The sequence below is a fragment of the Antechinus flavipes genome, chromosome 6 (assembly GCF_016432865.1).
Source record: "Antechinus flavipes isolate AdamAnt ecotype Samford, QLD, Australia chromosome 6, AdamAnt_v2, whole genome shotgun sequence".
Classification (NCBI taxonomy): Eukaryota; Metazoa; Chordata; class Mammalia; order Dasyuromorphia; family Dasyuridae; genus Antechinus; species Antechinus flavipes.
Genome location: NC_067403.1, coordinates 162,936,503 through 162,958,516, shown reverse-complemented (window position 1 = coordinate 162,958,516; position 22,014 = coordinate 162,936,503). Strand labels below are relative to the sequence as shown.

The 22,014-nt window shown below is 36.8% G+C and overlaps 1 protein-coding gene across 1 annotated transcript in view; it reads left to right on the top strand.

The window, feature by feature from the left end:
• FRAS1 (Fraser extracellular matrix complex subunit 1) overlaps positions 1-22,014 on the top strand; it is a 360,951-nt gene that overhangs the window by 302,045 nt on the left and 36,892 nt on the right. The window contains exons 54-60 of the mRNA XM_051966720.1: positions 162-506; positions 804-964; positions 1,429-1,576; positions 5,450-5,655; positions 14,433-14,589; positions 20,018-20,218; positions 21,567-21,754. Coding sequence (XP_051822680.1) covers positions 162-506; positions 804-964; positions 1,429-1,576; positions 5,450-5,655; positions 14,433-14,589; positions 20,018-20,218; positions 21,567-21,754 — 1,406 coding nt within the window. The remainder of the gene's footprint in view (positions 1-161; positions 507-803; positions 965-1,428; positions 1,577-5,449; positions 5,656-14,432; positions 14,590-20,017; positions 20,219-21,566; positions 21,755-22,014) is intronic.

Genomic DNA, 22,014 nt, shown 5'->3' with positions numbered 1-22,014 from the left:
AGAAGCTACAATTAAGGAAATTTCCCAGCAGATCTTTGAAGGAATTAGCTATGGAAGGAAGATATCCAAAGGGTGCAGACATAAAAGCTATCAAAGATTCACGTGAATATTTAAGAAATATTCATCCTCACATTTTTGTTTTCCCAACCTTTCCATTTCAGGAGATTCCAGCAGTATCATATCTGCCATTTGCTACACCATCCCCAAATCAGCTAGGGGAAGCAGTCTCTATGCTCTCGAATCAGGATCTGATTTTAAATCAAGGGGAATGTCATCTGAGAATCGTGTAATATTTGGACCTGGGGTCACTACTTCCACCTGTGATGTCATGCTGATTGATGACAGCGAGTATGAGGAAGAAGAGGAATTTGAGATTGCGCTGGCAGATGCTTCTGACAATGCCCGAATTGGAAGTGTAGCTTCAGCCAAAGTATTCATTGGGGGCCCCAATGATGCTTCCACAGTGTCCCTGGGCAGCACAGCATACACCGTCAGTGAAGATGCAGGTAAATAATGCAAAATCCGACTACCTCTTCTGCCCCCTCCATTCCCATTCCTTTTTTCTTACCATTAAAAGTGGCCATGAGAGCAAGTAACCTTCTCTAGTATGATATGTTGTTATTGTTCAGTTGTTTTAATCATGTCCAACTTTTTGTGCCCCCATTTTTAGATTTTCTTGGTAAAGATACTGCAGTAGTTTGCCATTTCCTTACTACTTGAGAATAAAACCTTTATTCTCTTAGGAGGAAAAAAAATTTCGGTCTCAAGGTGATTACCAAAAATCTGTGTTGCTTTCATTACAGGCACAGTGGAGATTCCTGTTATCCGACATGGTACTGATCTCTCCACTTTTACATCAGTGTGGTGTGCGACCCGTCCTTCTGACCCACCTTCTGCTACTCCAGGAGTTGACTATATTCCAAGCTCTAAAAAAGTGGAATTTCGGCCTGGTGACACTGAACAGGTGAGGTGGCACAAAGATCACCAGAGTATAAAGTCAGAAGGATGGAGAACCGTGATGATATAATTGTTAATTAATTAATGAAGGCATCATTTATCTTTTCGCTCAGCAACCATGATGTCATTTTGCAACATTGCATTCTGTACTTTATTCACAAAAATTTCATGGGAGAACTTTCCTAACACGTCATTAATGTTCTGGTGTCTTAGAGCTGTACTTCCCCTCTAGGGATAGCTGATATATTTACATATAAAGTATTTATTTAATGTTTTTACATATGAAGTCCTGAAAACAGATGTATTTATATAAAGTCCTGAAAACATATGGGATGGGTATAATAAAGAAAACAATGTTTTCAGTTTAAGATCAAAGAGCACCCACAGATAAACTCTATCACCTGGCCTTTGGTTTACCAAACACAAGTGTATTCTAGGTCTTTGGTAAGTTTTGTTTTTATCCTTTTCTAGCACTGCCCATTGGTCATCTTGGATGATGCTCAGTATCCTGCGATTGAAGGATTAGAGACATTTGTGGTTTTCTTGAGCTCAGCACAAGGAGCAGAGATGACCAAACCTTTCCAAGCCATCATTGCCATCAATGACACATTTCAAGATGGTAAGATCTAGGATGAGCTTTCATAAGTGGTGAATCTGATTGCATTTCCATCTTTCCTTCAGAGTTTTCTTCTTTGAGAGACTGAGATGGGAAAATGGTTTCAATTCAGTGGGAAAAAAAACTCATGTTGTAACTATGTTTAAAAATCCATGAACACAGTATTTTTGTGGAGCAATAACTGTAGCAAAAGGCCTTGCTTTCTCAGGATTGAAGATTACATGCAAGTGGAGATAAAACTGGATTGCTTTTTTTTTTTTTCATTTCACAGAGGATTTAAACATTGTTATTTGCAGTAAAGGAAATTCTTCTTCCTTTCATTTTGCTTTTCTTTACCTCCTTTTATTTTCATTTCTTGCTACAAATTAGTAATCTATTTGGTGCTTCCTAGAAAATAGTGCTTGTAGTATATGCCCACTAATGCTATTATAGCACCTCTCTCTCTCTCTCTCTCTCTCTCTCTTTCCCTCCCTCCCACCCTCCCTCTCTCTCTCCCTCTCTCCCTCTCTCCCTCTCTTCCCCTCTCTCCCTCTCTCCCTCTCCTTTCTTTTTTCCATCTCTCTCCTCTTCTCTCCTACTATCTCTTTTTCTCCCTTTCCTGTCTTGGTATTTAATATACACAGCAAATGCTCTTTAATTGTTTATTCATGTTCAAGTATTGATGTTGGAGTTTCATGGAATATAGGATCAGAAGAACCCAAATTATAAACAATTCAAGGATAGATTCTGTGTTTTATTTGTCCCTGGATTTGCCTTCAGCACCTAGCTAACATGGTGTTTTGTACATAGCACGTGCTTCATGTTTATTGAAGTACTGAATTGATTTATGTTCTAAGCTCCAGGACAAATTACATTAATTTCTCAACATAAATGAATCTACAATTTTTAGGGCTTTCCGAGAAGGACATTCTGCAACTTCTTTAAATGTCAATAATCTATAACACTAATATTGTATTTTATAACAATAATCTGCAAAATTCTTTATTTTAGCTAACTTGAATCTTAAATTTAAAATCTAAACCTAAAATGATCCCATTTTAGTCCATTTTCTGTCCAATTCTCACTGGAGGTGGAGAGCCCTTGATTGTTATCATGGTCCTCATTGTCATTATCATCATCATCATCATTGACATTTCAAACATATACATATATAATATTCACATTAGCAATACAAATATATGAAAGTACACAAAAGTATTCATATAATGCATATAGACATATAGACATACATATATGCACTGAATATATAAACTAAACACATGTGCATATGATAAGACATGTTGGTACATATATATGACACATATATCTGCATAGCAAAATGTAACATGCATTACACATTTAGGCAATACGTTAAGTACACTTTGGCTGAATCATTTAGCCAGCTGCTAGAGTCAGAACTTAAACCCAGGGTGCTTCTCACCCCAAATCTGGCTCTTTAGCTGATCCACCATTGTTCTCAATGTAGTGAATTCTGAAACACGTAAAAGCCACTAGTGTTGCCTCCAGATTAAACCTCATTTCCTCTTCATCTTCATCCATAGGCTCCAAATCCTTAAATCATCTTCATGACTCTCTTAGACTGGCTTTTTACTGTAAAGTCCAAAATTGGAAGGAGCAACAGCAATAATAATGATAATGACGATAGTCAACATTTGTATGGCATTTTAAAGCTTACAGAGCACTTTAAAATATCATCTTGTTTGATCCTTACAATGACTCTGACATTATTGATCTCATTTTACAAATGAGGAAACTGAGACTGATAGAAATTAAAATGACTTATCCGGAGTCACACAATAGTGGCTAAGGTAGAATTTGAATTCAGGTCTTTGGACTTCAACTCCATGAACTCTATCCATTTTTCCACTTAGCTACTTATATAGTACCTGAGTTCTGGTATGTCAGGTATTAAGTAATATAATAACCTCAGAGTTCCTGTGGATGATCAGACTCCTGTTTATACAACCATACCCTTTGCCATCCTCCTAAACTAGAAGGAACTTTAAAAATGTCCTTTCATATCTTACTTACTAATCTTACAAAATCTTACATGTTTCAATATTACCACAGTCACTGGAGTTGAAGTTGACTCAGAATATTATTAAGAAGATCAATAAGTGATTGAATGAGCCCCTACTATGTACAATACACTATATTAATTCTTTAGTAGACAGCAAGAATTTTAAGGACAAGCCCCACCATCTGGTTGGCTCATTGATTAAACACCATCAACATTATCACTTTCCATTGCCCTTATCTCTGATTTGATACTAGCCAACTCAACTTCACAACAACTAGAATCCTAGGAAAATTGTTGAGAGCAAACCTCATTCTGTGAGGGTTTGAGCTTCATTTCATCCAGGAATTGGAGCTATTTTTTCATCTCTTTCAAGGTAGAAGTTAGACATCATCACCACAAGCCTCTCATCCTACATGCTATTTTTATATATGTCACAACCTTAATTTATTGACTTGAATGTACTACTAATAATAGCCAAAACCATTATAATTTTCTTTAGGTGATGGTGTTCTTTGAAGAAGAGGCTTTTGAATGCTTTTAGGAATAAATTTTGTTTGCTAGGTTTAAATTAGATAATGAATGTATACTTTTTATTAATATCAGAAGTCATGGGCACTACACATGTTTTAGGTAAATCAAGTTATCTTCCCAATGCTTCTGAACATCACAGGATTAGGTGTTGTTTGGACCTTCCTTCCTCAACTCCCATTTCCAGGTTTAGCAGTCTCAAGAGGCCATAATAGGAGCAGATAAGAGGATTTCCTACAGCTCTAGAGACAAGGCTGGAAACAGGGCATGTTAATGTTTGTTTGCCTGGCAATCCTTGTGGTGCCCTAAGCACTCCTAGGGGCTAGTGATGATTTCTATCAAAACTCAGAATTCAAACTCAGAAAGTAGCCAGGAGTCAACAGCATATCAGTTAGCCATCAGAATTGAGGGATAGGCAATGTGGTCATGAAAGCTGGACTTGGAGATGGAATCCTGGTTCAGAGTCTAGCCCTGGTTCTCCTCCTGGTTTAGGTAAGCCATGTCCATTCTCTGGTCTCCTCTGTAAAATGAAAATCTTCTATTTGATGCAGTCTTGGACACACCCAGATCTATGGTCCTGGAATCATAGAACTTTGTAGTAGGATTGTTAGGGAGAAAAGAAGCCTTTCCACTTCCAAGGAGCAGACAAACAAGTGAAAATATGTCATCATGGAAATACTGGGAATATCTGCACAGAGATATTTGTGGGCAGCTAGGTTGCATAGTGATTAGAGTGTTGCACTAGAGACTGGAACATCTGGGTCCAAATGAAGCTTAGATACTTACTAATGGTGATCCTCAGCAAGTCATTTTGCCTTTTCTCAGTCTCAGTTTCTTTATCTGTAAAATGAGGATAATAACAGTATCTTTTTCTTAGAGGTTTTGTGAGGATAAATTGAGATAATGTTTGTAAAACACTTTGCAAATCCTAAAAGTAATATATAGTAGTAAAATATAAATGCAAGCTATTATTATTTATACAAAATATACATCAGCTTTCCTTTAAACGCTATGTAAATGTGGAATACAATCCACCCCATGACAGAAGCCCATTTTCTCTAAGAGCCCCATGTTCTTTAGAAACCACATGTTTTTCTTGCCCCATTTTATTCCAGGATAAAATGTTCCTCATTGCAAGAACAAAAACTCTGCCTTGAGGACCAGATGTAGTGTGTCCCATGTCGCTTATATGAGTTTTCATTGCTGCTGTCCCACTGTGCAGCTGATGAGTTCTTTCTTCAATCAATGGTTCTGTAGCTGGATACTGTGGCCACAGAGAAATTCCCAGGAAGCTAATGAGGACATTGTTCTTCCCTCCATCCTTCTAGTGCCCAGCATGCAGTTTGCTAAGGATTTGTACCTAGTGAAGGAAAAGGATGGCATTCTGCACATTCCCATCATTCGAAGTGGAGACCTGAGCTATGAATCTTCAGTGAGATGCTATAGCCAGAGCCAAACAGCCCAAGTCATGGCAGACTTCGAGGAGAGAAGGAATACGGATGATTCACGTATCACATTTTTGAAAGGGGAGAAAGTGAGTACATTACATGAGACACTCCTCTCAGCCTTGGTATGCTGACTTTGGCTAAGTTGGCAATTTTGGCAAATTCTTTTTTTTTTTAATTTTTATTTAATAATTACTTTATATTTACACTCGTTTCTGTTCCAATTTTTTTCCCTCCCTCCCTCCACCCCCTCCCCTAGATGGCAAGCAGTCCTTTATATGTTGGATATGTTGCAGTATATCCTAGATATAATATATGTTTGCAGAACCGAACAGTTCTCTTGTTGCACAGGGAAAATTGGATTCAGAAGGTATAAATAACCCAGGAAGAAAAACAAAAATGCAGATAGTTCACATTTGTTTCCCAGTGTTCTTTCTTTGGGTGTAGCTGCTTTTGTCCGTCATTTATCAATTGAAACTCAGGTCTCTTTGTCAAAGAAATCCACTTCCATCAAAATATGTCCTCATACAATATCGTTGTCGAAGTGTATAATGATCTCCTGGTTCTGCTCATTTCACTTAGCATCAGTTCATGTAAGTCTCGCCAATCCTCTCTGTATTCATCCTGCTGGTCATTTCTTACAGAACAATAATATTCTATAACATTCATATACCACAATTTACCCAGCCATTCTCCAATTGATGGGCATCCATTCATTTTCCAGTTTCTAGCCACTACAAACAGGGCTGCTACAAACATTTTGGCACATACAGGTCCCTTTCCCTTCTTTAGTATTTCTTTGGGATATAAGCCCAGTAGAAACACTGCTGGATCAAAGGGTATGCACAATTTGATAATTTTTTGGGCATAATTCCAGATTGCTCTCCAGAATGGTTGGATTCGTTCACAACTCCACCAACAATGCAATAGTGTCCCAGTTTTCCCGCATCCCCTCCAACATTCATCATTATTTTTTCCTGTCATCTTAGCCAATCTGACAGGTGTGTAGTGGTATCTCAGAGTTGTCTTAATTTGCATTTCTCTGATCAATAATGATTTGGAACACTCTTTCATATGAGTGGTAATAGTTTCAATTTCATCCTCTGAAAATTGTCTGTTCATATCCTTTGACCATTTATCAATTGGAGAATGGCTTGATTTCTTATAAATTTGAGTCAGTTCTCTATATATTTTGGAAATGAGGCCTTTATCAGAACCTTTAACTGTGAAAATGTTTTCCCAGTTTGTTGCTTCCCTTCTAATCTTGTTTGAATTAGTTTTATTTGTACAAAGGCTTTTTAATTTGATGTAATTGAAATTTTCTATTTTGTGATCAGTAATGGTCTCTAGTTCATCTTTGGTCACAAATTTCTTTGTCCTCCACAAGTCTGAGAGATAAACTATTCTATGTTCCTCTAATTTATTTATAATCTCGTTCTTTATGCCTAGGTCATAGACCCATTTTGATCTTATCTTGGTATATGGTGTTAAGTGTGGGTCCATGCCTAATTTCTGCCATACTAATTTCCAATTATCCCAGCAGTTTTTATCAAATAATGAATTCTTTTCCCAGAAGTTAGGGGCTTTGGGTTTGTCAAACACTAGATTACTATAATTGACTATTCTGTCTTGTGAACCTAGCCTTTTTCACTGATCCACTAATCTATTTCTTAGCCAATACCAAATGGTTTTGGTGACTGCTGCTTTATAATATAATTTTAGATCAGGTACAGCTAGGCCACCTTCATTTGATTTTTTTTTTCATTAATTCCCTTGAGATTCTCGACTTTTTATTGTTCCATATGAATTTTGTTGTTATTTTTTCTAGATCAATAAAATATTTTCTTGGAAGTCTGGTTGGTATAGCACTAAATAAATAGATTAGTTTAGGGAGTATTGTCATCTTTATTATGTTCGCTCGGCCGATCCAAGAGCACTTAATATTTTTCCAATTATTTAAGTCTGACTTTATTTGTGTGGAGACTTTTTTATAATTTTGCTCATATAATTCCTGACTTTCCTTTGGTAGATAGATTCCCAAATATTTTATGGTATCAACAGTTATTCTGAATGGAATTTCTCTTTGTATCTCTTGCTGTTGGGTTTTGTTGGTGATGTATAAAAATGCTGAGGATTTATGGGGATTTATTTTGTAGCCAGCTACTTTGCTAAAATTATGAATTATTTCCAATAGCTTTTTAGTAGAATCTCTGGGGTTCTCTAGGTATACCATCATATCATCTGCAAAGAGTGATAGTTTGGTTTCCTCATTGCCTACTCTAATTCCTTTAATCTCTTTCTCGACTCTTATTGCAGAGGCTAGTGTTTCTAATACAATATTGAATAATAATGGTGATAGTGGGCAACCTTGCTTCACTCCAGATCTTACTGGGAAAGGTTCCAGTTTTTCCCCATTGCATATGATGCTTACTGATGGTTTTAAATATATGCTCCTGACTATTTTAAGGAAAAGTCCATTTATTCCTATGCTCTCAAGTGTTTTTATTAGGAATGGATGTTGGATTTTATCAAATGCTTTTTCTGCATCTATTGAGATGATCATATGGTTTTTGTTTGTTTGGTTATTGATATAGTTGATTATGCTAATAGTTTTCCTAATATTGAACCAGCCCTGCATTCCTGGTATAAATCCTACTTGGTCATAGTGTATTATCCTGGTGATGATTTTCTGTAATCTTTTTGCTAATATTTTATTTAAGATTTTAGCATCAATATTCATTAGGGAGATTGGTCTATAATTTTCTTTCTCTGTTTTCAGCCTACCTGGTTTAGGTATCAGTACCATGTCTGTGTCATAAAAGGAGTTTGGTAGGACTCCTTCAATCCCTATTTTTTCAAATAGTTTATATAACATTGGAGTTAATTGTTCTTTAAATGTTTGGTAGAATTCACATGTAAATCCATCTGGTCCTGGGGATTTTTTCTTAGGGAGTTGATTGATAGTTTGTTCTATTTCTTTTTCTGAGATGGGACTGTTTAGGATATTTACTTCTTCCTCTGTTAGTTTGGGCAAGCTATATTTTTGGAGGTATTTTTCTATTTCATTTAAGTTGTCGAATTTATTGGCATAAAGTTGGGCAAAGTAACTCCTAATTATTGCTCTAATTTCCTCTTTGTTAGTGGCGAGTTCTCCCTTTTCATTTTTAAGACTAACAATTTGATTTTCCTCTTTCCTTTTTTAATCAGATTTACTAAGGGTTTGTCTATTTTGTTGGTTTTTTCATAGAACCAACTCTTAGTTTTATTAATCAATTCAATAGTTTTTTTACTTTCAATTTTATTGATCTCACCTTTTATTTTTAGAATTTCAAGTTTAGTGTTTGACTGGGGGTTTTTAATTTGTTCCTTTTCTAGCATTTTTAATTGCAAACCCAATTCATTGACCTTCTCTTTCTCTATTTTATACAAATAGGCCTCTAGAGATATGAAATTTCCCCTTATTACCGCTTTGGCTGCATCCCATACATTTTGGTATGATGTCTCATTATTATCGTTTTCTTGGGTGAAGTTATTAATTATGTCTATGATTTGCTGTTTCACCCAATCATTCTTTAGTATGAGATTATTTAGTTTCCAATTATTTTTTGGTCTACTTTCCCCTGGTTTTTTGTTGAATGTAATTTTCATTGCATCGTGGTCTGAAAAGGATGCATTTACTATTTCTGCCTTACTGCATTTGAGTTTGAGGTTTTTATGTCCTAATATATGGTCAATTTTTGTATAGGTTCCATGAACTGCTGAAAAGAAAGTGTATTCCTTTCTGTCTCCATTACATTTTCTCCAGAGATCTATCATATCTAACTTTTCTAGTATTCTATTTACCTCTTTGACTTCTTTCTTATTTATTTTGTGGTTTGATTTATCTAATTCTGAGAGTGCAAGGTTAAGATCTCCCACTATTATAGTTTTACTGTCTATTTCTTCTTGCAGCTCTCTTAGTTTCTCTTTTAAGAATTTAGATGCTACCCCACTTGGTGCATATATGTTTAATATAGATAGTGCTTCATTATCCATGCTACCCTTTAGCAAGATATAGTGTCCTTCCTTATCTCTTTTAATTAGGTCAATTTTTGCTTTAGCTTGATCTGAGATCAGGATGGCTACCCCTGCTTTTTTGACTTCACCTGAAGCATAGTAGATTTTGCTCCAACCTTTTACCTTTAACCTGCATGTATCTCCCCGCTTCAGGTGTGTTTCCTGTAAACAACATATTGTAGGATTCTGGCTTTTAATCCATTCTGCTAACCGCTTCCTCTTTATGGGGGAGTTTACCCCGTTCACGTTTATGGTTAGAATGACCAATTCTGTATTATTTGCCATCTTGTTAACCCGGTTTATGCTTTTCTCCCTTCTTTTCCCTTTCCCCCCTTCCCAGTATTAAGCTTGTGAGCACCACTTGCTTCTCACAGCCCTCCCTTTTTAGTATCCTTCCCCCCGCCTTAGAGTTCCTCCCCCTATCTTACCCCTTTCCCTCCCAGTTCCCGTATTCCCTTCCGCTTAGCTTATTCCTTCCCTTTTCATTTTTCCCTTCTCACTTTTCAATGAGGTGGGAGAAGTTTCACCATAGATTGAATATGTCTTAAGATTTTTCACTTAAAGCCAATTCTGAAGGCAGTAAGATACCCACTATATTCATCCCCCTCCATTCTTTCTCTCAGATATAATAGGTTTCCTATGCCTCTTCATGAGATGTACTACCCCCACTTTACCCTTTTTCTGATACAATGTCCTTTCCACATCAATTTCTAGAACAAGGTATACATGTATTCTTTATACATCTATATAGTCAAAATATAGTTCCCAAGATTAATCTTTACCTTTTTAGATTTCTCTTGAGTTCTATATTTGTAGATCAAACTTTTTGTTAAGTTCTGGTTTTTCCATCAGAAATAGATGAAATTCGCTTACTTTGTTGAATGTCCATCTTCTTCCCTGGAAAAAGATGCTCATTTTCGCTGGGTAAGTTATTTTTGGTTACATACCAAGTTCCTTAGCCTTTCGGAATATCATATTCCAGGCCCTTCGATCTTTTAATGTGGATGCTGCCAGATCCTGGGTGATCCTTATTGTGGCTCCTTGATACTTGAATTGGGTTTTTCTAGCCGCTTGCAATATTTTTTCCTTCATCTGAGGGTTCTGGCATTTGGCCACTATATTCCTTGGTGTTTTGATTTTAGGATCCCTTTCAGTGGGTGATCGATGAATCCTTTCAATGTTTATTTTTTCCTCTGTTCCTATGACTTCTGGGCAGTTCTCTTTGATAATTTCCTGGAAGACAGTGTCCAGGCTCTTTTTTTCATCATGTTTTTCTGGAAGTCCAATGATTCTCACATTGTCTCTCCTGGATCTGTTTTCCAGGTCTGTTGTCTTCCCCAGAAGGTATTTCACATTTTTCTCCATTGTTTGATTTTTTTGGATTTGCTTGACTGATTCTTCTTGTCTCCTCGAGTCATTCAATTCCACTTGTTCAAGTCTGATTTTCAGTGAAGTATTCTCTTCACTCACTTTTTAAAAATCTTTTTCTGATTGTCCAATTGAGTTCTTTTGTTCTGTGGAATTTTTTTCCATTTCACCAATTTTGTTTTCCAGTTCACCAATCCTATTTTTCAAGGATTTTACTTCTTTATCCACTCTCTCTTTAACTTTCTCCAGGCTCTTTTGCCAAGCCTCCCTCTCCTTTTCCCAGGCCTCCCTCTCCTTTTCCCAAGCCTCACTCTGCTTTCCCCATTTTTCTTCTACTCCCTTGTGAGAGCCTTTTTAATCACTTCTATGAGGTTCATTTGTGCTGAGGAACAGATGATCTCCTCCTTTGGGGATTCACCTGGGGACTGCCTGTTTTTAGTCTCCTCAGGATTTAGAGTCTGCTCTCTATCTGTGTAGAAGCTGTCAAGGGTTAAAGTCCTCTTCAGCTTCTTGCTCATTCTGTCTATTAATCAGAGACAAACTACCAAAGAAAAACAGAAAAAACTGGAGTCTTTCTTTGGGGGAGGGGCTGGGTGTGTTATCGAGCTTCCTCTACAGACTGCAGGGGGCAGCAGTGAGGCACTAGCAGGACTGTGTGCGCCTGAGCCCAGAGCGTGCTGAGTCACTGTGGGGGGGGGGGGAAAGGGGGGCGGCCAGGTCCCGAGAGACTCCAGCTGTTTGGGGTTGTATTCTTCAGCCCCGGTGTTTTTAGCTTCTCTGCTGGGCTGCTGACTTGCTGCTGGAGCAAAGTATCCAAACCTGTAGCGAAGTTCTCCCCGCAGAGACGGCTGCGATCACTCCCCACCCCCTCTCCAGTCTGCTCCCGTGCTCTCACTGCCGCTGCCCGCCGCCTGCGCCCAATCTAAAACCGCCCCAGCCCTCCAGTAAAGACAGACCTTTCTTGGCGAATCTCAAGGATGGCTTCTCTTGGTAACTATATGTGGGGGTTTTTTTCAGTCAAGCATTGATTCAGAGGCTTGTAATGAAGTGGATAGTGAGAGAAAGCACGGAGCTTATGCAACTGTGAGCCTCCTCTCCGCCATCTTAACCGGAACCAATTTTGGCAAATTCTTGACACTCTAAGAGTTTTATTCATATAGTATAGTATAGTGGATAAAGCCTAAGGTTTTGGGGGAGAAATGAAATAAGAATTGTAAAGCAATTTTGGATTTTTGTCAAATCCAGAATATCCAGTGTCAAGGGCAACAGAGAAATCAAGATGCTTGAGAAAAAGTCCACATCCAATATTCAGCAATTTAGAGACTTGGTAGCTTAAGGAAAGTAGTTTCAGTTGAGTAATGAGTCATAAACCACACTATAGTTTAGAAGAGAGGGAGCAAAGGCTTTTATTGTAGCCAGCTTCTTCAAGGAGTTGAACTGAGAAGGATTAGAGATGTGGGGGATGAGAGCTATGTAGTCATGGCAGGATTTACTGAGAGATAGGAGCGACTTGGACATGTTTGTACCCAGCAGAAAGGATACCCTTTTGTTCTGTGGATTGGTGGTTGTCCTTTGCCCTTGAAGGGAACTAAAATGACATCACTGTTTTGGAATCAAGATTCATGTGTTGACTGGTGGATAAGACCAATAGGAACTTTGAATGCTCTCGTACAGATTAGGTACAAATAGCCCATATGTGAACATTTGGAGTAAAGATATCTCTAAATTTGCATATCTTGTGTTTCTTTTGAGCTACTGCAATTCTGCTTCTCTTCCAGTATTTAGGGGGAGATTCATGATGTTTTTGGGCATTGGGAATGATAATGGAGGAAATCTTCTGACCTGTGTTCTAATCTATAGTCAATATGACTTAGAAAGTATTTGGGCTGAATTTCTCTATTCCCATCTGAAGTCATTTTTAAATTCAAAAGAAGTCTTTTCTCTTAGCTGTGAAAATCCTCAACTGATAGAAAATAAAAATAATTATTTAGTTTTCTAAGCAAGATAATGAATGTGTTATGGCTTGTGTACAGAGACCTACACCCTCAATAGGCCTCTACCAGTATCCAAATCAACCAGGTCAAATGTAGAGGGGCCATTTCGGGCCACTCCATATCACTGAGAACTGTTGATTTCAGCTTTAATAGGAATCCCTTCTTCTGTGTTCTCCTCCATTTGAATATTAGTTTGCCGACAATAGGAACAGGAACCATTTTGCTTTTCTGTTTGTAAACTAAGCATGATGCTTTATACATAGTAAGTGATTAATAAATACTTTTTTCATTCATGAAGTCTATCTTTTTAAAAACATTAATGACGGAATATCTTGTAGTCTTTCCCCTTCTAATAGGTACCTAGAGGCAACAATAGCTTAAGGGCTAGGCCTGGAGTCAGGAAGACCTGCATTCAAATACAACTTCAGATACTTATTTTCCAGCTATACAATTCTGAGAAAATCACTTCACCCCATCTGCCTCAGTTTCCTCAATTGTAAAATGGATATGAATATACATCTCATTAGGTGCTTAATAAATATTTGTTCCATTTCTTCCTTCTTTGTTCTTTATTTATGACAGAGCTAAAAATGAAAAATCATCATCATCATAGCTAATATTTATATAGTTATTACTATCTGCCAGACACTATGCTAAATAAGTGCATTACAATTCTTATTTCATTTCAGCCTCATAACAACTATGAGAAATAGGTGCTATTATTGCCCATTTTACTGATGGAGAAACTGAGGTAGACAGAGGTTAATTAACTTGTTCAGGGTTGCATACCTAAGTAAGTATTTGAAGCCAGATTAGAATTGACTCTAGGTCTGGGACTCTATCCATTGTGTCATCTAACTGCCCAAATCATCAGTGGTTAGAATCTGGCTTCAGATCACCTGATCCACTGCTTTTTACTTGTATTCTACCTCTATGATCTTTTGGGAGGGGAGTCAAGTCATTCAACCTCCATGACCCTCAGTTTCCTCATTTAGAAAACGAGGGGGTAAGATCAGAAGGCCTCTGGGTCCTTTTCTGCTTTAAAACTTCTCTGGATTTGAACAGGAAAGATTCTATCATTGAGTCTCTGAAGTAAGAATTATACCAAAGAATATTTGTATGTTCTCCTTTACTAATAGATGCATTTGGGAGCAGCTAGATGGTGCAGTGATTAGAGCACCAGCCCTGAAGTCAGGAAAATCTGTGTTTAAATCTGGCCTCAGACACTTAACACTTCCTAGCTGTGTGACCTTGGGCAAGTCACTTAACCCCAATTGCGTCAGCAAAAAAAACAAAAAAAAATAGCTGTATTTGGCTGTCACTGGTGTGCTTCTTTAGATCTATTTCTGTGACATTTCAGATGTCTACAAAATAGAATAATCTTTCCAAAGACATCTAGGAGATTGTTGAACTTTCTTTTCACATCTAAATCTTTGTGTTTGATATAGGTGAAGAACTGCACTGTCTATATTAATGATGACTCGATTTTTGAACCAGAGGAACAGTTCAGGGTCTACCTTGGCAGTCCTCTTGGAAATCACTGGAGTGGAGCAAGAATAGGGAAGGGTAACATGGCCACCATCACCATATCCAATGATGAAGATGGTAAGTTTAAAAAATGCCTTAGTGAATAGTGGCTTGAACAGCTGCTTACATAATTAAAAATTAGAAGTGCTTTTGAATCAAGGTTCTTTTGGAAATATTTAACAACGGTATGTTTATATAACTTGGAGCAACAAATGACATCTTTATTGAAGATGGGTTCTAAGTTACTAAAAAAAATTCAAAAAACTTGGTAGCTATTAACCTAATCCATCTTCACCATGTTTGTGATAAACACTGAGTATGTTACAGCATCTTTTAACTCCTGAAAAACTGGACCACAGAGAGGGAAATGGACATATTCCAAATGTATGATAATTCAGTAAGATTCCTGAAAATAGAATTCACCTACCAGTATTTCCTTTGCTTTGAAAGATTGTATCACTTTCCTGGAAAGGTTCTTATGTAAATTATTAGTTTTCCTTATTCAAATTGGTTTATCTAATGACTTAAAAATAAATTGTTTAAGTTACTACTGTACTGATACATATGGGGCATAATTACCATTTAATACCCCGAGTACTGGGTGGGGAAGAAGATGTTAAGGGAGTAGTTAAACTATAACCAATAAGGAAAGATTTAGATGTTGGGGAAAATCAGGAAAAAACAGAGCTCAAAGGATACTTTAGTAATAAATATTTATTAAGTGTCTACTGTGGGAAAAATACTATGCTAAATACTGAGAAAGATGAAGTGATGAATGGATGAATAATTTGTGGTTCTTACCTTCAGGAGACTTCCCTCAAGTAGAGGAGAATCATGTTTTAATCCTCAATCTAACCTCCATCCTCTCTAAAAGCAAAATAGTCTGAGAACTTCAGAGAAATTAATCCTGGGTTCTTGTTGGATAAAGGAAGTATTCTCCTTTGGATTATTTTCAAGATTATTCTCTTAGTTGAAAATCATGACATTATTTCAGATAGAAAACTGAAAAGAGACTTCTAGAGAAGATGTCTTTCACTCTTTCTTCTTCATAGCTCTTGATTATTCTTTCAAACTTGAACTATGAGATCTAGTAGTAAAGATAGATTTCTCTTTCATCTTTGGTTCTATATAATTTTATGTATAATCAACCTTTTGTGTTATTCATTCACTCAACAAATATTAAGTGCTTCCTACTGTAGACTTTATGAGGGCTAGGGAAGATCATTCATTCATTCATTCAACAAACATTTAGTGCTTCTTAAATGTATTGCACTTTGCAAAGGTTGAGGAAGATAAAAAAGATTGAATCAAACACTTCTTCAAGAAGCTTATAAACTCTTAAGACACAAATACATATTCTTTTTAAAAATCATTTAGTATTTTCTCCAGTTACATATAAAAACAATTAACATTCATTTTTTTAAATTTTGAGTTCCAAATTTTCTCCCTCTCTTCTGATTCCCCACATTGAGAAGGCAAACAATTTGATATGGTTTATGTGTAATCATGCAAGATATATTTCTCTGTTAGTCATGTTGTAAAAGAAAACATAGACTGAAATACTCCCAAAAAATAAAGTGAAAAAGTATGCTTCCATCTATATTTAGACTCCATCAGTTCTTTCTCTGGGGATGGAGAATATTTTTCATTATAAGTCCTTCAAAGTTGTCTCAGATCATTGTATTGTTGAGCATAGCAAAGTCATTCACAGTTGATCATTGCAGAATATTGCTTTTTTTAAAAAAAATTATCTTTATTTTTTCAAATAAATGCAAAAATAGTTTTCAACATTCACCTTTGCAAAACATTATGTTCCAAATATTTCTCCCTCTTTTTGCACCTCCCCAGGACAGCAAGCAGTCTGATATAGGCTAAACATATACAATTCTTCTAAATATATTTCCATTAAAATATTGCCTTTACCATATATGATGTTTGTCTGCTCCTACTTGTTTCACTTTGCATCAGTACAGACACATATCCAATGTAAAATAAATAAATGGATTATGAGATAAAATGAGAGAATTAACTTTACATCCATAGCAGACGTTCTTAATATTTTATTGTGCTTCACAGACCCCTTTGGCAGAATGGTAAAGTCTGTAGACCCCTTCTCAGGATCTTATTTTAGAATATATACACATATATAAAGCCAATTATATTGAAGTACAGTTGTCACCTTTTTTTATTAAACAAGTCTACAGACTACAGATCTATAGAGGTCTAGAAAGGGCTTACAGAAATAATGACCTTTGAATCAGATCTTGAAGAATTGTAGAAAAGCAACAGGCATAGATGGGGAAGGGAGGACATTCCAAGAATAAGGAACAACAAGAACAAAGTTTTTGAATTGAGAAACCTCAAGATGCATTTGGTAGATAGAGATTTATCCATTTGTTTATGGTATAGACTATGTGAGGATAAGTAGTATAAGATAGGGCTAGAATGGGAATCAATGGGAATCAAGTTTTGGAGTACCTCCAATGACGTTAAGATGTCTATTTGTTAGATTCTCAATCTCCTTGGCCACATCTCTTATTTTGCTTTTCTTTTTTCTGTGATCTTTGGACTGGGAAAGATAGAACAAAATGGATTATTAGGGAATCAATGCCTAAGATAATGAGGAAGATAGTAAAAGAACATTAAGCCCGAATGATTTCAAGTCACTCAACCCAAATGAACTGCATTTTGGTGTTTTGAAGGAGCTAGCAAAGTTGAGTGATCTTTGAAAGATCCATGGGTGAGGTCTCATAGCATTAGAGAAAGGCAAATGTCCCAATTTCCAAGAACAAAAAACAACTGCAATCTGAAAAAGTCACTGAGACTGATTTCAATTCTTTGTCCAAACTATGCAATATATTATTTATTTTTATTTTTTTAATAACTTTTTATTGACAGAATCCATGCCAGGGTAATTTTTTACAGCATTATCCTTTGCACTCACTTCTGTTCCAATTTTTCCCCTCCCTCCCTCTACCCCCTCCCCCAGATGGCAAGCAGTCCTTTACATGTTGAATAGGTTACAGTATACACTATATGTGTGCAGAACCAAACAGTTTTCTTGTTGCACAGGGAGAATTGGATTCAGAAGGTATAAATAACCCGGGAAGAAAAACAGAAATACAAGCAGTTTATATTCATTTCCCAGTGTTCTTTCTTTGGGTGTAGCTGCTTCTGTCCATCCTTGATCAACTGAAACTGAATTGGCTCTCTTTATTGAAGAGATCCACTTCCATCAGAATACATCCTCAAATAGAATCATTGTTGAGGTATATAATGATCTCCTGGTTCTGCTCATTTCACTTAGCATCAGTTCATGTAAGTCTCTCCAAGCCTCTCTGTATTCATCCCACTGGTCATTTCTTACAGAACAATAATATTCCATAACATTCATATACCACAATTTACTCAACTATTCTCTAATTGATGGGCATCCATTCATTTTCCAGCTTCTAGCCACTACAAACAGGGCTGCCACAAACATTTTGGCACATACAGGTCCCTTTCCCTTTTTTAGTATCTCTTTGGGTATACAATATATTATTAATTAATCATCTGATTAGTACATCATGGTGATCACAGTATACTTGGTGATGACAAAGAGCCAATGTGGTTTAATCAAGAATAGATTAATCATATTTCCCCCCTTTTTGGACATGGTTCCTATTAGTTGGGGACAATGCTATATTTAGATTAAATTTTTTGAGTCTTTCCTTTTCTTGTGGTCAAGAAAGAGGGGTGTGGCTAATTGGTGTTAGTTAGATAGTCCAAAACAAGTTGAAGAAGCAAAGAGTAATCCTCGCACTCAAGGAACTTAAAACTAAGGAAACAACAAATAAATAAATATGTACAAACAAGCCATATAAAAGATAGGAAATAATTAGCTAAAAGATGGCACTAGAATTAATAGGGGTTGGGAAAGTTTTTCTAGAGAAGATTGGATTTTAGTTGAGATTTAAAGGAAACTAGGAAAAGCAATAGGAATCATCTTTTGAGGAAAGAGAGCTTTCTGGGCATGGGGGACAAAGAAAATGTCCAGAGTTGAGAAATGGAGTGTCTTGCTCACTGGATCAAACGGTGCAATAAAGTATAAGAAGACTGGGATGTTAGGAGGGAGCTCAATTTTGGAAATCTAAGAAGACAATTTTATATTTGATCCTGAGGGTATAGGGAACCAGTGGCATTTTTTTGAGTTGGGGTATATGTGTATGTGACATGTTCAGACACAAGCGTTAGGAAAATCAATTTAGTGCCTGAATGGAGAATGGATTGAAGTGGAGAGAGACTTGAAGCAGACAGACTCACCCTCTTGTAAGTGACTTGCCATGGAGGTAGTAAGTAACAAAATTGTAATTTGAACCCAAAGATCTCACACTCAGAATCTAGCATTCTTTCCAGCTCTCTATTGGATGCCCTTCAGGCATAGCTCCCAAATTATGTGCTGCAAGTACTGCAAACTTCCAGGGACACCATGGTGTGTTTTTAATTTCTAAGAGAAACACAAAAATACGAATGTTTAGGAATCTCTTTTGACCCAGGGGCATTTTGAAAAAAATTACTGAGACATTAAGGATACTATGAACCGAGAAATTTGGGGAACCTTTGCCCTAGTAATTTGTACTTGGCCCTGTCCTGTTTAACATTTTTATCAGTGACTTGGAGAGAGGTACATAATGAAGGCTCATCAAATTTGTAGAGGGCATAAAACTGGAAAGAATTGCTAACACTGTGAATGACAGAATCGGAATCTAAAAAAGGCCTTAGTGGGCTAGAGTGTTGGACTGAATCTAATAAGACAAAATTGAATAGGAATGAATTTAAAGTCTCACATTTGAGTTCAACAAAATCAGCTTTACAAGGACAAGATGAGGAAATCATGGCTAGATAAAAGAGATTTGAGTATAGTAGAGTATGAATTTGATATGAGAAAATGACAGTCAAAAAACCTAATTTAAGTACAAGCCTATGGAGATGGCAATCCTGCTATACCCTGCCCTACTCAGACTGCATCTAAACTATTGTATTCAACTCTGGGAACCAAATTCCAGAAGATTCATTGAAAATCTAGAGAGCATGAAATAGGGTAACCAGAATGCTGAGAACTTCATACTAGTGCCATCAGAGGGATGGTTGAAAGAGCTTGGAATGCTAAGTCTGGCCAAAAGAAAACATTAGGAATATGTAGACAGTTGTTAGGAAATATTTGAAAAGCTTTCATGTGGAAAATTCTTTTTGATATCATAGGGGAGAAACAGGAAGAATGAATGAGAATTGGGAAGAGTGAATATAGGCTCAATATTGGGGAGAGGTTCCCGACTATCGAACTGTCCCAAATGAGGGTGGGCTGTGATGGGAAGTAATGGATTTTCTCTTACTGGAGATCTTCAAGCAAAGACTGGCATTTGGTGGGGATGTAAATGGAGAAATCATGTTCACATGATTTGGATTCAGTGATCTTCCAGCTCTGAGATTGTGATTCTTTTTACCCCAAACTTGTTGTTTTTAGCTCCAACTATTGAATTTGAAGAGGCTGCATACCAGGTCCGGGAACCTGCTGGGCCAGATGCTCTTGCAATTCTGAACATCAAAGTAATCCGTAGAGGAGACCAGAATAGGACTTCCAGGGTCCGCTGCAGTACTCGAGATGGTTCTGCCCAGTCTGGTGTGGATTATTACCCAAAGAGCCGTGTCTTGAAATTCAGTCCTGGTAATGAAAAAAGAAACTCCATGATAGGGGATTTATTCATTGAGGAAGCATATATTTGGCATTGGGAGAAGGGATTAAGTAAAGGAAGGAAATTGAGAGAAATTATATCTAAAAAACATTTGTATATGCAGAAAAATTTTTATAGTTATTTAATAAAAATAATGAGGGTTTTTTGGTCCATTGCATTAAAACATGCACTTTCTTTCTCATTCTCTTTGCATATGTGTATATATGGATGTATGTATATGTGTATGCATCTCTATATACACTCACAGAGCATGTTTTAATGTTCAGTAATTGTTTAATAAAATTGTATTACTGAAATTATATTTTAAATTGTACATTTTCAATCACACATACATGTGAATATACACACATAAACACATGGATATGTGTGTGCACACACATTTAATTTTATATATATATAAATTTGGTCAAGTGTACAGTTTCATGATCATATATTTTTAATGAACAATAAAAGAACACACAGATTTGTTGTCCTCTAGGGTTTACAAAGAAATATGAGTTATGATGTTAGGAGTTATCACATTGCAGGTTTTCTACACACTATTTATCACAGAAATCCAAGATAGAGACTGAAGCTGAAGGAAGGAAAAGAATGGGGAGGATCAAGATAGAAAGAATGATAGCCAACTGTTATATGTGTGTGTACATGTATATATACTTATACACATATAAAGCAACAGTTATAACTGGCCAAATTAACTGGTTTAAAATTACTCATTAGGATAATTTAATAAAGAGGACTGGATATTTTCCACTTGCTGCCAAAAGTTGTAGAGCAGTAGAAATGGGCAGCAGTGCTACAGAAAAGCTTCAATAATCCTTCTTATCAAGACAAGGCAAAGCTTAGAGGAAAGGAAGATCTTGCTTTGCCTTGAAAATAGAAATATACCTCTCTAAGCCTTGAGCTAGAACTGCTGTGAGGTTCCTACAACATCACTCGGTTTTTCTTTTGGGGTAGTCCAACCTTGTAGCTCATAGAGTTGATGCTCTTTAGGGGATGGATGTGAGTATGTATTTTAGTAAAAGAGAGAAAGAATTAAATGAAGACATGTCGCCAAGGTAGAATCTATTTCGAGTCATAGATTTTTATTACATCCAACTATCATCAGAAAAGCCTCATTAATCCTCATATGGTGTTGAATAATACATCTGCAGGTGAATGTTCCCGAGCTTCTACCACAGTGGAATTTTGTCTGTCAAATGGATTCTGTTCATTTTAAATAGCAGTGAGGCAATTAGCAAAAAGGCAAGTATGTATAAAACAGCTCACCACAGAACCATCTCAGGTCTTTCTAACTTTCTCTTTGCTCCCACGGTACAGGTGTGGACCACATCCTGTTTAAAGTAGAGATTCTATCTAATGAAGATCGGGAATGGCATGAGTCCTTCTCCCTGGTCCTTGGCCCTGATGACCCAGTGGAAGCAGTCCTCGGTGAAATAACTACCGCAACGGTGACAATCCTGGACCAGGAGGCTGCTGGGAGTCTCATATTACCTGCACCACCCATTGTAAGTGACTCAACAGAAAGAAAGCATTCTTTTCCAGAGGAATGCATGAAGGAAGGGAGACCTTGGAAGGTGAAAGCCCTTTGAGTTACTGCAGAAGTCAGTGGAGCCTTCTGTTTGATGAAGGCAAAAAGGGAAAGAATCTTAGTGACATGTGAAAATGGGAGGTAATAGGTAATGCAGTGGATAGAGCATTGACTCTGGAGGCAGGAGAACCTGATTTCAAATATGGCCTCAGATACTCACTGTGTGAAAGTCACTTA